The sequence below is a fragment of the Cetorhinus maximus genome, chromosome 7 (genome assembly GCF_964194155.1).
Source record: "Cetorhinus maximus chromosome 7, sCetMax3.hap1.1, whole genome shotgun sequence".
Classification (NCBI taxonomy): domain Eukaryota; kingdom Metazoa; phylum Chordata; class Chondrichthyes; order Lamniformes; family Cetorhinidae; genus Cetorhinus; species Cetorhinus maximus.
In genome coordinates this window covers 8,354,484-8,371,250 of record NC_135885.1, presented here as the reverse complement: position 1 = coordinate 8,371,250, position 16,767 = coordinate 8,354,484, and the positions used below count along the sequence as shown (strand labels likewise).

General features: G+C 45.1%; 1 protein-coding gene across 1 annotated transcript in view; it reads right to left on the bottom strand.

Annotated features, from left to right (window-relative positions):
• The window catches only part of myo7aa (myosin VIIAa), a 198,058-nt gene that overhangs the window by 135,387 nt on the left and 45,904 nt on the right, over positions 1–16,767 (bottom strand). The window contains exons 4-6 of the mRNA XM_078545043.1: positions 15,318–15,502; positions 11,341–11,462; positions 9,364–9,506 (exon numbers count right to left, since the gene is read on the bottom strand). Coding sequence (XP_078401169.1) covers positions 9,364–9,506; positions 11,341–11,462; positions 15,318–15,502 — 450 coding nt within the window. The remainder of the gene's footprint in view (positions 1–9,363; positions 9,507–11,340; positions 11,463–15,317; positions 15,503–16,767) is intronic.

The window sequence follows — 16,767 nt, the reverse complement described above, 5'->3', positions numbered from 1 at the left end:
TTTTTTCACCTTGTTTCTGTAATTACTAGTCACAGTTGGTATAAATGATCTCGTTCATGCAGATACAAACATACACACAATGACCAAGAGGAAAAGACCAGTGGTCCATCCAGCCTGCCCCACACAACCGATACCTCATTTAACACAATGACCCAGATTCTGTGGTCCCAATGTGATCACTGAGCAGTCTGCCGCTACCGAGGGCCACAACAGCACCACAACGTCACTGCGACTTCCAGTGAGAGTCTGGAAGGTGAAATCCAGAATTTGCCGTGTGTCTGAACAGATTCCAGAGGAATCCAAACTGGTGTTATCGCCGGGACCTGTCATTTGGGACCTGGGCTGATTGTAAATAGTGCAACTTGTGTTGTGTTTTTTTTTTAAAAAGAGTTAGTCCTAGCAGGAGCAGGGCCCCATCAGAAGCTTAACATTTCATAGCAACAAGAAGGCTAAAGGATTCCCGCTCCTCCAGCTCTTCTCCCTCCCACCCCCTGGCTCCTCCGGCTCCACTGCCCAGCGCCCCTGGCTCCTCTCCCTCAACTCCTGGCACCCACCACCCTCCCTGCCCCATGCCAGCTCCTCTCCCCTCCCCACAGAGTCCCGCTGATCGCCCCCAATCCCCTGCTCCTCTACCACCGCCCCACCCCACAGACTCCTAATCCGGAGAGCCTGGGGGAATGTGAGAGTCAGAGAGTGAAAGCAGGCGGTGCAGAAAATGGTTCATCGTTGTTTATACGCTAAGGTGAATTTGGACCCACATGTTGGCCATCATCAACCATTCCATCAGATTGTCGCTGATCCAGATTTCTCAAAGCCTGGTTTTGGCAGGTGTACTTGCTTTATTTTTATAGTAAAAAGGTACTCAAAACAGCAACTTTGATCAAAAGGATTTAAGATAGAATGGACTTTCTAAAACAATTCAGTTTTCTGATACCACAAAAGGATTAGTGCCTTCTGACTGTTAACCCAGTGATAGCTCTTGCTATTCTCCATTTAGTTCAACTTTTTGTTCCGTATTGCTGATCTCGCACATCATTCTGTGTGTTTTTCGGTGGCGTTTGTACTTTCGCTCTAACTCAAAAGTAGCACGTTTCTCCAGAGGACCCTCTACTTTTAGCAGAAGCTTCTTCATAAAGGAACCTGACCAAATGTATCGAATATTCCCCGAATCACAAAAACTCTTCTAAAATTCGTTCACTGATTTCAAATGCCTGCCTGAAACCCTGTTGAAAATACATCAATATAACAATCCAACCTGAACACAAACATTGCTGGACCTCAAGGGGTGTGACTTCTTCCAATGACGCCACTGGGGGCTCAGCTTTACCTGTATTGCTACCCTGAAATTTAGCCTTGTCCTTTCTCTTTAACTTTCCACATCTCCCTTCATGTGAACCACCCCGTGCCCCCAACGCCGCCCCCCCCACCACATTAGTTTAAAGCCCTCATGGCAGCTCTAGTCACATGACATACCAGGATACTGGTCTCAACATGGTTCAGATGAAAATCGTCCCAACGATATAGCTCTCTCTTTACCCAGTATTGGCACCAGTGCCCAAAAAAATATGAAAAAACTGAAAAGAAAAGAGAGCCCAGGAGAGGCTATTAAAGTCTCCAGAACACACAATAGGACAGAGTGTTTGGAAAGGGCTAGGAATCTAACTTCAAGCACATCAGACCGCTTACCACATGTTTGCAGTCGCAACAGTCAAGAAGCTATTTAGAAGAAAGCAATCTTCTGCGCCCCTGCCAATGCATTCGATATCCTGGGGTTATGTGCTGTCCACAGTTTGTACTGCTGAAATTCAGCAAGCTTAACTTCAACACGCCATCTTAGCCCCATGATGTCAACCACTGAGCAGGACAATGCCATGGGAATGCCAACGTTTCCCAGCCAAGAGAGCAAGCTCCAGCTGCAGCCTACGAAAAACGTAGGGTTGTACTTAAAGCAGTCAGCAGCAAATGTCGCTGCTTCACTGCTGACTGCAAGATCAGTGCCATAATGTAGAATGCCCATCCCACCTGGAACCATGTAACCTCCTGGGTGAAGTGAAAAACCAGATTTATTTATTTATTTATTTATTTTTTTAAAAGTGCAATTTGGGAACAGAAAAACTGGGAAATTCTTCCCCTTTAGGCACAACTGGTCCAAGAGAGCAGTCTAGTTCTGACAAGTCTACGCAGTACCTACCCTTTGTATAATATGACCTCCATCTCAGACAGAAACAAGTCTAGCCCGCGCTTGAAGGAATTCAGTGGATTTGTGCCCACTGCCAGCCCATCCGAGGGGTTTACTATTCTCTAGGTAAAGCACCACCTCCTGACATGGACCTGGCCTTATGCAACTTGAGGTTTTCGCCCCTAGTTTTACCCTAGCCTATTCAATTGGAACAAACCTTCTATACAAAACACAATTATTCCCTTTATCATCTTATAAACTGTGATCTATACTTCTCTAAAAGGCACAGTCCCAGTGCTCTTAACCAATGTATCTAACTATTAATAATTCCAGAATTTTCTTAAGTCAACATTGCCAGGATACTGGACATTACTAGGACTCTGCTTTTCTAATCCTTATGGGACAAAAAATAAAAAACTCTTTAAAATGGGTCTTTTTCCCAAATGGCAGGCAGTGACTAATGGGGTACCACAGGGATCGGTGCTAGAACCCCAGTTATTCACAATATATATTAAAGGTTTAGGTGAGGTGATATCAAATGTAATATCTCCAAATTTGCAGATGACACAAAGCTGGGTGGGAGGGTGAGCTGTGGGGAGGATGCAGAGATACTTCAGTGTGATTTGGACAAGCTGAGTGAGTGGGCAAATGCATGGCAGATACAGTATAACGTGGATAAATGAGGGGTTATCCACTTTGGTAGCAAAAACAGGAAGGCAGATTATCTGAATGGCCATAAATTGAGAGAGGGGAATGTGCAACGAGACCTGGGTGTCCTTGTACACCAGTCGCTGAAGGTAAGCATGCAGGTGCAGCAGGCGGTAAAGAAGGCAAATGGTATGTTGACCTTCATAGCGAGAGGATTCGAGTACAGGAATAGGGATGTCTTGCTGCAATTGTACAGGGCCCTGGTGAGACCACACCTGGAATATTGTGTGCAGTTTTGGTCTCCTTATCTGAGGAAGGATGTACTTGCTATAGAGGGAGTGCAGCGAAGGTTTACCAGGCTGATTCCTGGGATGGCGGGGCTGACATATGAGGAGAGATTGAATCGGTTAGGATTATATTCACTGGAGTTCAGAAGAATGAGGGGGGATCTCATAGAAACCTATAAAATTCTAACAGGACTAGACAGGGTAGATGCAAGAAGGATATTCCCGATGGTGGGGGAGTCCAGAACCAGGGGTAACAGTCTGAGGATATGGGGTAGACCATTTAGGACTGAGATGAGGAGAAATTTCTTCACCCAGAGCGGTGAGCCTGTGGAATTCGTTACCACAGAAAGTAGTTGAGACCAAACATAGTATGCTTTCAAGGAGTTAGATATAGCTCTTGGGTGAAAGGGATCAAAGGGTATGGGGAGAAAGCGGGAGCAGGCTATTGAGTTGGATGATCAGCCATGATCATAATGAATGGTGAAGCAGGCTTGAAGGGCCTACTGCTGCTCCTAGTTTCTATGTTTCTCAAATGAATTCAGAGCAAAAATATTGACATTATCTATGCCACCCTGCGGAGAAATGCCCCAGACTGAGAAAACATCTCTTGCTCAGTTTCTCCAAAATAAACCTCGCTAAGCCAAGAGACTAAAACAAATGCCATCAAGAGAAAGAACCAAGATAAAATAGGCCAGTGAAGGAAACCCAATGCTTTAGTTTAAGACAACTTCATAAAGAGGTGCGAGAGAGGGAGGGAGCAGCAAGACTTCAAAAAAAAAGGCGCGAGAGAGAGAGAGGAGATGATGATTGGTGAGTGACAGGTAAGTAAACACTAAGTTTAAGCTACGTCAGAGCAGCTTGGCCATGTGGAATGTGCATCTTGCTGGATGTGGGAAGCCGTGCAGACACAAAGTGCCCTCGATGACTACATCTGCAGGAAGTGTCACCAGCTGCAGAAACTTGAGCTCTGGGCAGCAGCTGGAGTCACTGTGATGCATCCGCAAGGCTGAGTATTATGTGGATAGCATATATAGAGAGATGGTCACACCACAGCTAAAAAGTACACAGATGCAGTGGGAATGGGTGACCGTTAAAGTTCAATGGCGGTAGGGGATTCCATAGTTAGAGGAGCAGATAGGCATTTCCGCGGCCATAGACGTGACTCCAGGATGGTATGATGCCTCCCTGGTGCCAGGGTCAAGGATGTCAGAGCGGCTACGGGACATTCTTTTGTGGGAGGGAGAGCAGCCAGAGGTTGTGGTCCACATTGGGACCAATGCCACAGGGAGGAAAAGGGATGAGGTCCTGAAAGCAGATTTGAGGGAGTTAGGAAGGAAAATGAAAAGCAGGACCTCAAGAGCAGTAATCTCAGGATTACTGTCAGTGCCACGTGCTAGTGAACACAAGAATAGGAAGATTGAGCAGTTCAATGTGTGGCTGGAGGACTGGAGTAAGAGGGAGGGGGCTTTAGATTTCTGAGGCATTGGGATTTAGATTTCTGAGGCATTGGGATTGGTTCTGCGGCAGGTGGGACCTGTACAAGAAGGATGGGTACACACTGATCCCAGTCCTGTTAATGTCCTCGCAGGGATGTTTGCTGGTGCTATTGGGGAGAAATTGAGCTAGGATTGGTGGGGGAATGGGAACCTGAGGGGAAATTCAGAGAGGAGAGGAGAAAAGCTGGCAATGGGATGTAGAGAAGTATCGACTGATGAGGAGGATATATCAGAGAGTAGTATCAAGCTAGATAGGATACTTGGCCAGTTTGATAGAATTAGAGTAGGCAATAGTAAAATCATTAGAATGGGTCAGAGTAAGGGGGAAAGTAAAAAAGCATAAATCAGGATTAATATGCAGTATGTGAATGCACAGCGTATGGTTAATAAGATTGATGAACTACAGGCACAGGTTGACAAATGGAACTATGATATTATTGCTATAACAGAGACCTGGCTCAAAGGAGGGCAGGACTGGGCATTAAGTGTTACATTACCTGAGAGAGAGGATGTTGCAGAGGGATCGAGGACAGAATCTGTCTGTCTATCTAGAGATAAGGAATGAAAAAGGTGCAATAACATTGATCGGTGTCGTATATAGACCACCAACTAGTGGAAGGGATGTAGAGAAACCAATTTGGAAAGAAATTACAGAGAGGTGCATGAATCAGAGTAATTAGAATGGGGGGTTTAAATTATCCAAATATAGTCTGGGCTAGGGATAGTGCAAAGGGACAAAAGCTCCTGGAATGTGTTCGAAATAATTTTCTGCAGCAGTTATGTTTCCGGTCCAATGAGAGGCCTGGCACTGTTTGGGCCTGGTTCGGGGGAGCGAGTTGGCCCAAGTGGAAGAGCCTCGAGGGGGAAAGTGCCCAGTGTATCATTAGGGCAGGATTTTTTGTCCCACGGCTGGGCGCGTGCCCATCCCGAACGGAAGTGAAATAGTGCGTGATGTCGGGCGAGCGTCCCAATCTCATCACGCGCTCTTGCGATCTTTCGGTGGGCGAGCGCGTGTGTGAGAGCATGGGCGAGAGGTGGCTGCGCACCCGTTGACAATTAAGTGATTAATGAAGTTGGATTTTTCGCTGCCCGCTCAACTGTTCGGCTAGCGGGCGGGCGAATGGGCCAGGCCGTCTTTGCGTTTTTAACAAAACCTCACCCGTGGGCTTACTGGGGGGGAAAAAAAAAAATTTTTAACATCCATTTTCACATGCCGCTCTTCATGTGACTGAGTCACATGTGGGGATAAGTCTATCTCGTATGTAAACTCTTTATCTTTCAGGTTAAAAATCTTCAGCTTCCTGAAGCAGCTCTGTGCCTTCAGGGGGGGGGTTTTCACCAAGCGCCCGCTTCAGCGCTTCCGCTCCTCTCGGGTCATCAGCGCACGTTTCACACCGGCTGGCTGTTAATTGGCCAGCCAGCGTGAAAGCGTGGTTGGGGCCCCAATCGTGGGCGGGGACCATTGCACGGCTGCTCCCAGGCCCGTCCGACGAGGGGAAAATCCTCCCCATAAGGTTTAGCTTGGCCATGGAGAAAGGGACAAGGAACAATCCAGAAGCAGGGATAATTAACTGGGGGAAAGCCAACTTCGACGGGATGAGAATGCATCCGAGTCGAATGATTTGGAATCAAATGCTGGCGGAAAAGACAATGGCTGAACAATGGGCTACCTTCAAAAGAAATAGTATTGCAAGCAGTGCCAATATTCCCTTGAAGGGGAAAGGTAGGACAAATAAATCTAGAACACCCTGGATAATGAGAGAGACAGAGGTGAAGATGAAGAAGAAGACATGCATGCACGACAGGTGTCAGGGAGAAAATACAATGGAGAATCAGGCTGAATATAGAAGGACCAGAGGGGAAGTGAAGAAACTAATTAGGCAGGCAAGGAGGGAGCATGAGGAGACTAACAGATAACATAAAAGCGAATCCCAAGGTTTTCTATAAGCATGTAAATAATAAAAGGGTGGTAAAATAGGGGCAATTAGGGATAAAAAAGGAGACTTGCGTGCGGAGGCAGGAGAAGTAGAGGAGGCATTAAATAAATGCTTTGCATCTGTCTTTACAAAGGAAGAGGATGCTACCCAGGCTGAGGTGAGAGAGAAGTACACTTGAGGAATTTACAATCGAGAGGAAGGAGGTGTTAGAAAGGCTATCTCAACTTAAAATTGATAAGGTACCAGGGCTGGATGAGATGTGTCCAAGGATACTGAGGGAGGAGTGTGTGGAAATCTCAGAGGCACTGGTGACAATCTTCCACTCTTCCTTAGACACAGGGGTAGTGCCAGAGGACTGGAGAATTGTGAACGTTACACCCTTGTTCAAAAAGGGGTGCAAGGACAATGCTGGCAACTACAGACCAGTTTGAATTCAGTGGTAGGGAAACTTCTGGAAACTACAGTTCGGGACAAAATCAATAGTCACTTCGACAGGTGCAGGATAATTAAGGAAAGGTGGAAACAGAGAAGGTTGATAAAGGCAGTGCTGTTGAAGTGGTGTATATAGATTTCCAAAAAGCATTTGATACAGTGCCACACAACAGACTTGTGAGCAAAATTCTAGGTCATGGAATAAAAGAGAAAGTAGACACTTGGATAAGAAATTGGCTGAGTGACAGGTAACAGTAGTAATAAATAGTTGTTGTTCAGATTGGAGGAAGGTCCGCAGTGAAGTTCCCCAGGGGTCAGTGCTGGGACCCTTGCTCTTCCTGATATATATATATTAATGACCTAGACTTGCTCTTCCTGATATATATATATTAATGACCTAGACTTGCTCTTCCTGATATATATATATTAATGACCTAGACTTGCTCTTCCTGATATATATATATTAATGACCTAGACTTGCTCTTCCTGATATATATATTAATGACCTAGACTGTGGTATGCAGGGCATGATTTCAAAATTTGCAGATAATATGAAGAATGGAAGCATTGTCAACTCTGATGAGGATAGTCTTGAACTTTAGAAGGGCATAGACATATTGGTGGATTGGGCAGACAAGTGGGGTTGCTTAGCTCTTTCTATCACTTGCTGCTTATGTTGTTTGGCATGCAAGTAGTCTGTGTTATAGCTTCACCAGGTTAACACCTCATTTTTAGGTATGCCTGGTGCTGCTCCTGGCATGCCCGCATTCTTCACTGAACCAGGGTTGATCCCCTGGCTTGATGGTAATGGTAGAGTGGGGGATATGCCAGGCCATGAGGTTACAGATTGTGTTCGAGTACAATTCTGCTGCTGATGGCCCACAGTGCCTCATGGATTCCCAGCCTTAAGTTGCTAGATCTGTTCAAAAGCTCTCCCATTTAGGACGGTGGTAATGCCACACAACATGGAGCGTATTCTCAATGTGAAGGCAGGATTTCATCTCCACAATGGCTGTGCGGTGATCACTCCTACCGATACCATCATGGACAGATGCATCTGCGGCAGGCAGGTTGCTGAGAATGAGGTAAAGTATGTTTTTCCTTCTTGTTGGTCCTTTCACCACCTGCCACGGACCCAATTTTGCAGCTATGTCATTTAGGACTCAAATCAGTAGTGGTGCTACTGAGCCACTCTTGGTGATGGACATTGAAGTTCCCCACCCAGGTACATTCTGCACCCTCAGTGCTTCCTCCAAGTGGTGTTCAACATGGAGGAGCACTGATTCATCAGCTGAGGGAGGGCGGTACGTGATAATCAGCAGGAGGTTTCCTTGCCCACGTTTGACCTGATGCCATGAGACTTCATGGGGTCCGGAGCTGTTGTTGAGGACTTCCAGGGCAACTCCCTCCTGCTTGTGTACCACTGTGCCACCTATCTCTGCTGGGTCTGTCCTACCAGTTAGACAGGACATACCCAGGGATGGTGATGGCAGTGTCTGGGGCATTATCTGTAAGATATGATTCCGTGAGGATGTCAGGCTGTTGCTTGACTAGTCTGTGAGACAGCTCTCCCAATTGTGGCACTAGCCTCCAGATGTTAGCAAGGAAGACTTTGCAGAGTCGACAGGGCTGAGTTTGCCTTTATTGTTCCTGATGCCTAAGTTGATGCCGGATAGTCCGTCTGGTTTCATTCCTTTTTTGAGGCTTTGTAGCAGTTTGATACAACTGAGTGACTTGCTAGGCCATTTCAGAGGGCATTTAAGAGTCAACCATATTGCTTATGCCCTTTAGAACAGGACATTTCCTTCAAGGAAGGAAATCTTATCTAGTCTGGCCTACACAATTATCACTGACTCTTAATTCCCTCCAAAATGGTCTAGCGAGCCACTCAGTTCAGGGGCAATTAGGGATGGACAACAAATGCTGGCCTTGCCACTGACGCCCACATCCCACGAACGAAGAAATTTTTAAAAAGTGAAGCTTTCATTCGCTGGAAGTCTTAGTTTTCTCCTGAAACTTTCAAATCTGCAAATTAATTTTCTGAAAGCATCTTTTAGTTTTCTTGCAATCATTTCAAATCTGTGCCTGTGCTAAATTTGCAATCATGCATACAAAGGGATTAACCCCATTAAACATAGCATTGAGAATATTATCAATTTGTGCTCTGCTCTGAATTACAAGTAGAGTGTGTTTCATAAAATATAGAAAGTCTTCCATCCCTATACAAACCTGGAAAGGGTCGGTACAGATAAAGGAAAATGAAAACTGTTGATAAAAACAAAAATTCCTATTCCTCCTTTTGCAACAGGTGCAAAAAGGAAGTCAAACGTTTTGCAATAAGAGTCAAGATTCTTCCACTCAAACGCTGCCTCCACATTCATTACCTGCCGACAGACTCGAGATTTCTCCAGCAGGTATTGTTCAATCTTGGCTCCTTCGATAGCCCCTCTCTTATTAAAGTGAATGTCGATGTATTTCCCAAAACGACTGGAATTATCATTCCGGATAGTTTTGGCATTCCCGAACGCTGAGGAAAAGAATATGCAAGGTGGTCAGGTCATGACGGTGCAGTGATCCACTTCTAAACTGCGGTGCATCACACACACATAGGCACAGCAGGTTTCCTCTACACTGGGAAGACAGAATAAGATCAATGACTGCTTCGTTGTTCAGCCTTGAAAAGTGACCCTGCCCTTCCATGCGCCCGGTGATATTAATTCACTGCTCAGCTTCCAATCTGACCACCCACCCTGTTCTAATGAAGCCCAACAGCAGCAGCACCTCATCTTTCTCTGAGGCCCTTTACAGCCTCACTGGCTTGAAATCAAGTTCAACAATTGCACATCATAAGCACCTCTCCCATTTTTTGAGACAGGTGCTTTTTTGTTCCCCAAAAATGAATCATTCGTGGGATGTGGGCTTCACTGGCTGGACCAGCATTTATTGCCCATCCCTAGTTGCCCTTGAGAAGGTGGTGGTGAGCTGCCTTCTTGAACCGCTGCAGTCCATGTGGTGTAGGTACACCCACAGTGCTGTCAGGGAGGGAGCTCCAGGATTCTGACCCAGCGACAGTGAAGGAACGGCCGATATATTTCCAAGTCAGGGTGGTGAGTGACTTGGAGGGGAACTTCCAGGTAGGTGGTGTTCCCATCTATCTGCTGCCCTTGTCCTTCTAGATGGTAGTGGTTGTGGGTTTGGAAGGTGCTGTCTAAGGAACCTTACTGAATTCCTGCAGTGCATCTTGTAGGTAAATGGTTCTTCTGTTGCCATTTACACCTTTGAGACCATCTTTTACTTCTTCATTTGTTCTGTTACCAACCCCTTTTGCCTGCATCATCAGCTGTTGTGTCATTTAATCTCTCCTGCTTTCCACCCTATCGCAGACCTTCCATTTTGTTTTTCTTCCCCTCCACCACTTACCACCCCCCCCATTCTCTCTCTCTAACTTTTCCCAGTTTTGAGGAGAGGTCGTCAACCTGAAACGTTAACTCTGTTTCTCTCCACAGATGCCGCCAGGCCTGATGAGTATTCCCAGAATTTTCTGTTTATAAAATCACAGGTTGCAGATATTCTAAAACTAACAACCTCAATTGTTAGGTTTCGACGCACACAAAAGCTCAAAACAGGAGGGATATACTCTAAATAAAAGTCCACCACAATACATGTCTTAAAATCACTAGGATGTATATCATTAGGCTCTAGGCCTGATTAGGAAATAAGGTGGGAAAGAGTCTTGGACAGTTATCATCTTCATGGCTTCATTACTCTACCCAACACTGTTTTATCTTAGCTCACACAAAGTCCCATTCACACTTCACTCCTGGACTGACCTACATTGGCTCCTGGTCCAGCAATGCCCTATTTTCAAAATTCCCACCCAGAGATCAAAATCCCCCCATGGCCTCACCTCTCCCACGTCCATAATCTCCTCCAGCCCCACAACCCTCCGTCCTCCTTCAATTCTGGCCTTTTGCCCATCCAGATTACCTTCGCTCCACCACTGGTGCCTTCAGTTGTCTGGGCCCTAAGCTCTGCAATTCACTGCCTATACCTTGCCATTTCTTTACTTTTCTCTCCTTAAAACCTACCTGCCCTAATAACCCCTTATGCGGTTGGATCTTTTACTATGCTAAAGGCGTTACACTTGTTGAACTGACAGAAAGGCAAAATATATCAAAAGTAGATCAAGTGCACATACATTAAGTGGTAGGGCTTCTATTTTTAGAGAATATTAAAATGTATACATTGTTCACAAATTTACTTTTTGTGCTTCCAGATCAAGTGCCGAGGCCTCGGGTGGATATAGCACGGCTAACAGCTCAAGATCTCAACTCAAGGTTACCACAATTTCTCCCACTCACCTTCTAGAATGGGATTTGCCTCAAGTACTTGCTGTTCAATCCAGGAGTGCTGGCCACTAATAGCTGCCAGGAACTGTAGGATGAGTTTTGTGCTCTCGGTTTTTCCAGCGCCGGACTCTCCACTAAACACAAAAACAACACCGGTTAACACTTACGTTCGAACCTTAGCCCTTTAGCCAAGCTTAGGTAAAGGGCTCATAAAATCACAAGTTTATATTCCTCGACAACGCCAGTGCAAAAGTAACCAAGGAGTGAAGCTGCGTCGGGGTTACTCAGAACGCACTTTATTATACCTTTTACACAGAGGGTGCACTCTTTTTATGTGACCCGTTTTCAATGATGTGTTGTACCCTGGACAGGTGTGGGGGATGGAGATTGGAGCAGGATCCTTGACACATGGTGATGGAGATTGGAATGGAATCAATCCCTGCCTATTTTTCTATCCCCCTGAATTCTGACCCATTTGAGAGCTGGCACATATTTCTCCCTGGACCATGGGTTAACCAGTTTAATCAAAATGCAGGAATTATACAATGGGGCTCCTACACTTATGAAATCCTTGTGACCACTGTTGCACATGATTCCTTGGTATCCAGCATTACAGGGAGAAAACATTCAAAAAATCAAGTCCTGCCTCTCCTTAGCTCAAAGTATTGATATTACATTATGAAAACTGGCTTAAAAAAAAACAGGAATATTTTTCTTTTTAAGAACCTTTTGTACCAGGCAAAGCAGCCATTTTAACCATACTACTGGCAGACGTCAGTTTTACAAGCACTTCCGGGTCAGACAAATCGTTCAAGGAACTTCCTGTCCTGAATTACGGATAGGCCAATGTCGACCCAAAGCTGATCACACAGGCATGGAACCCACTTAAATCGACGAGAGAGAGAGAGAGCGCGAGAGAGAGAGCGAGTAGTTAAGCCATACCACATCTCAAATGCATATCCTCTGACACAGAGGCAGGAATCAAAGATATCCCTCACTCAAAGCCAGATCAACGTTAATCTAGGAATGAATGACATATCACCTCACTTATTACTGGAGTCTAACTCCTAGGGTGAAAGTTGTTCAGGATCAGATGCAACTGGACTGCTGCAATGAAACACTTGTTTAGCGGAGGAGGCAAAAAAATTACTTTGGTTCAGAGAGAAATATGATTCGCAAAAGGTTAGGATGCAGGTACAGCAAGTAATTAGGAAAGCTAATAGACTGCTATCATTTATTGCAAGGGGAATTGAATACAGGAGTAGGGAGGTTATGCTTCAGTTATACAGGGCATCGGTGAGAGCAGATCTGGAGTATTGTGTACAGTATTGGTCTCCTTATTGAAGAATGTAAATACATTGGAGCAGTTCAGGGAAGGTTTACTAGATTAACACCTGGAATGGGCAGGTTGTCTTAAGAAAGGCTGGGCAAGTTAGGCTTGTATCCACTGGAGATGAGAAGAGTGTTATGACATGGCAGATTCTGCATGTCAAGCTGACCCAAATCCACAAGGGGAACTTAGTCGCGCTATCACAATGGTTTTGCAATTTGTTTTTAATCACGTGATGCCTGCACTGAATTCAGAAGTAATAAGTCCAGCAAGACCTTTAGAGGTTTTAAAAATTAAATTATTTATTAACAAAATATAAAGGATTTCAAGCACATACATAAGGCTACAATTACTTACTACCGTAATAAAACTTCTAAAATTCCGAATTAACCTGACCCCAGTTACAATCTCTTTAAGGTAACGGTCCAGAATAGATTTTAGATTTAAAACGGAACCAGCAAGTTAACACAACACCCACTTGACAGTGGAATTCCAAATGGCTTTTCCCCAACTTCAGTTTGGTTATATAGCAGACTCATGCACAAATGCTTGGAGGCTTCATTAAGGCTACTTCACACACTCCTGTCAGATCTTACACGGCCTTCTGACACATAGCCTTTCATTCTCCTTTATATATGCCTCTCTCTTCTTAATATGTAAATCCTATTGTTCCACATGTCTTTGAAACTGTATCTTCCTCATATTATAAAAAAGTTTCATGTTGCCAATACAGTCAGTAACCTTTGGGAAAAATAAACACACTCCTTAGCCAGATAAGCAAGGCGAACATCCCTTTGAAATCCAAATCTCTTCATTTATCTAAAAATACAAATTCCCTTCACACCTGACATGCTAAACCAGTATCTATGTTTATTCATTAGCATGTCATGCACCTAGCTTCTTTTGATAATTCCAAACTTGCAGTCTACTTGACTCCAAATGCAATTAATCAAAGACAGACCCAACAGTACTTACCCCCATAAACCTACTTCACAATAAACCAGAAAAATATCATGAAAATTATTATACTTTCATCACAATAACAATTGAAACATAAAATCCTGAGGGGTCTTGGCAGGATGATGTGGAAAGGATCTAGAATTAGGGCTCAGTGTTTAAAAATAAGGGGTCATATGCATATAAGGCAGAGGAGGAGGAGAAGTTTTTTCTCTGAGGGCTGAGTGTCTTTGGAATTCTCTTCCTCAAAAGGTGGTTGAGGCAGAGTCTTTGAATATCTTTAAAGGCAGAAGTAGATAATTCTTGATAAGCAAGGGGGTGAAAGGTTATTGGGGGTAGGCAGGAATGTGGAGTTGAGGTTAAAATTAGATTAGCCATGATCTTATTGAATGGCAGGACAGGCTCGAGGGGCTGAATGGCCTACTCCTGCTCCTGATTCGTATGTTTATAGGTCTCCAAAGCTCCAGATACAAAGGCCAGGATGTTCCAGTGAAGCTCAACACAAACTGGAGGAACAGCACCTCATCTTCCGATCAGGCACTTTACAGCCTTCCGGACTTAACATTGAAATATATATATTTCTTTTTCCACCTATTTCTATTAGTTTTAAATGTATTTCCATTCACTGTTTTATCTTCACCTTTTAGCTCATTTCGATCCCTTCACCCACCCCACTCGTACTAGGGCTGTCACTTGCTCATCCTGCTTTCTACCCTTAATGTCATCATTAGCACATTCCTCAGCTAATATCACCACCGGCAACACCCCCTTTGTCCTTTTGTCTATGACATCTTTGGCAACCTCTTCTTTGCCTCCACCTATCACAGGCCCCCTATCCAGCTCCACCTGTCCCACCCCCCTCTAACAGCTTATATTTCATCTCATTTCAATTTTTCTTTAGTTCTAATGAAGAGTCATACGGACTCGAAAAGTTAACTGTGTTCCTCTATGCAGATGCTGTCAGACCTGCTGAGTTTTTCCAGCTATTTTTGTTTTTCTTTCAGATTTCCAGCATCTGCAGTATTTTGCTTTTATGTAAGTATTTCTCAACTACTGGAAACCATATAACAAGTACACTAAAGGGTTCAAGCCAGGATCTGTCTCCATGCTTGCTTCTACACACGACTCTGTCCAACACTACACTGTTCCTAAGGTACAGATTATATGTTCTCTTACATCACTGTGTGGGCAGCACTGCACTCATTCCCAAATTAACCCTTGAAGTGCCAGGCCTTTATACAAGATTAAACTGTTTAATCGCTGGCGTAACAATATAACTTAACCCACCAACCCCCACATCCCCAACACCGCCCCCAGCCCTGACACGACACAGGCCACCCCGCCCCCATCTGACGCGAACCCCCTGACCCTAACCTCCCCTGACCCCCACAACCTGACTACCCGCTGAAAACCGACCTGGCAGCCGGCCGCAAGAGAGGGGGTTGTGCCCTCTTCGCCCGTGTTCCCCGTGGATGGCCGCGCCGCAGTGTCATTGCTTCAGCCGGATCGGAAGTTCCGCAAACGCTAAGGGTGCCGAGACCTTCACGGCCGGCGGTAATCGCTCCGCTGACTGCAACATCTGGACCATTAACTCCGCTTCTCCCTCCACAGCTGCTGCCAGACCCACCGCGTGTTTCCAGCACCCACAGTACTTTGTGCAACAGCCACAGCGAGAATTCACCACCGTGTGATCTTGACTCACCTTATGATGCAGCACTGGTCCTTGTTGTTACGTTGCATGTTGAAATAGCAGTTGTCAGCGATGGCAAAGATGTGAGGCGGCATTTCCCCGATCTTCCGGTTCGTGTAATACCGGATTTGTTCAGCAGTGTAGATTGGCAGCAGCTGGTAGGGGTTCACTGCAACCAGGATGGAGCCAGTGTAGGTCTGAAAGGAGGGGACATTATAACAATGTAAGCAAGCCTCCTAACAGAAGCTCAGATATAGCCGTGTGGAAAAGAAAAATATACACAATCATTGCCCGGCACAGAGAAAAACAAAACAAAAAGGACAGTGAATGGGCAAATCAAACCCCTGCTCACACGTTCACAGGCACCCTAGCAAGGGAAGATGGTAATTTACCAGGTGACAGGCTGGAGCAGGTCTGCTTTCCATGGGAAAAGTCCAGTATCTGCGCTGAACCCTGCTGCATTCACTCACTCCTGTACAGAATTTCTCTACACCCAGGACATTTAGCTATTCCTGTTAAGCTGGCAATAGCAGTGGATTTTTTACAAAGAAATAGGCCATTCGGCCTATCCTTCCTCTTCTAACTTGATCAGTATAACTCTATTCCCTTCTCCCCTCATGTGCTTATCTAGCCTCTCCTTAAATGCGTCTGTATTTCTCTCAGCTACTCCCCATGGTGGTGAGCTCCACATTCTCACCACTCTGCAGAAGTTGTTTCTTCTGAATTTTCCCGTTTGATTTCTCGGTGACTCTATCAGAGACGTAGGAGCAGAAATTAGGCCATTTGGCCCATCAAGTCTGCTCCGCCATTCAATCAAGGCTGATAAGGTTCTCAACCCCATTCTCCTGGCTTCTCCCCGTAACCTTTGATCCCCTCACCAATCAAGAACCTATCTAACTCGGTCGACTCTCTTATATTGACGGCCTCTATCTAATTTTGCCTTCTCCACAGGGGAGGCACACTCTGTGTGCCTGCTCTATCAAAGCCTTTCATAATGTTAAAGACTTAAGTCACTCCTTAGCTTCACTATTCAAAAGAAACCAAACAGCCTGCTCATTCTCTCCTGATAGATTTACAAAATTGATAGCAGAATTGAGAGGTTAAACCTTTTTTTCCTCGCACCCTCTCCAGTGTCTATATCATTTTTCCTAATATGGTGACTAGAATTGTATGCAGTACACAGGTGTAGCTGGGGAGATGGTGACAATGTCACTGGACGAGTAGTCCAGGGGCCCAGTCTAATGCTGTGCGGACATGGGTTAAAATCCCACCGTGGCAGCTGGTGGAATTTAAACTTAATTAATAAATCTGGAATTGAAATAAAGTCTCAGTAACGGTGACCATGAAACTATCATCGCTCATCGTCAAAAACCCATCTGGTTCACTAATGTCCTTTAGGGAAGGAAATCTGCCGTCCTTACCTGCTCTGGCCTACATGTGACTCCAGACCCACAGCAACGTG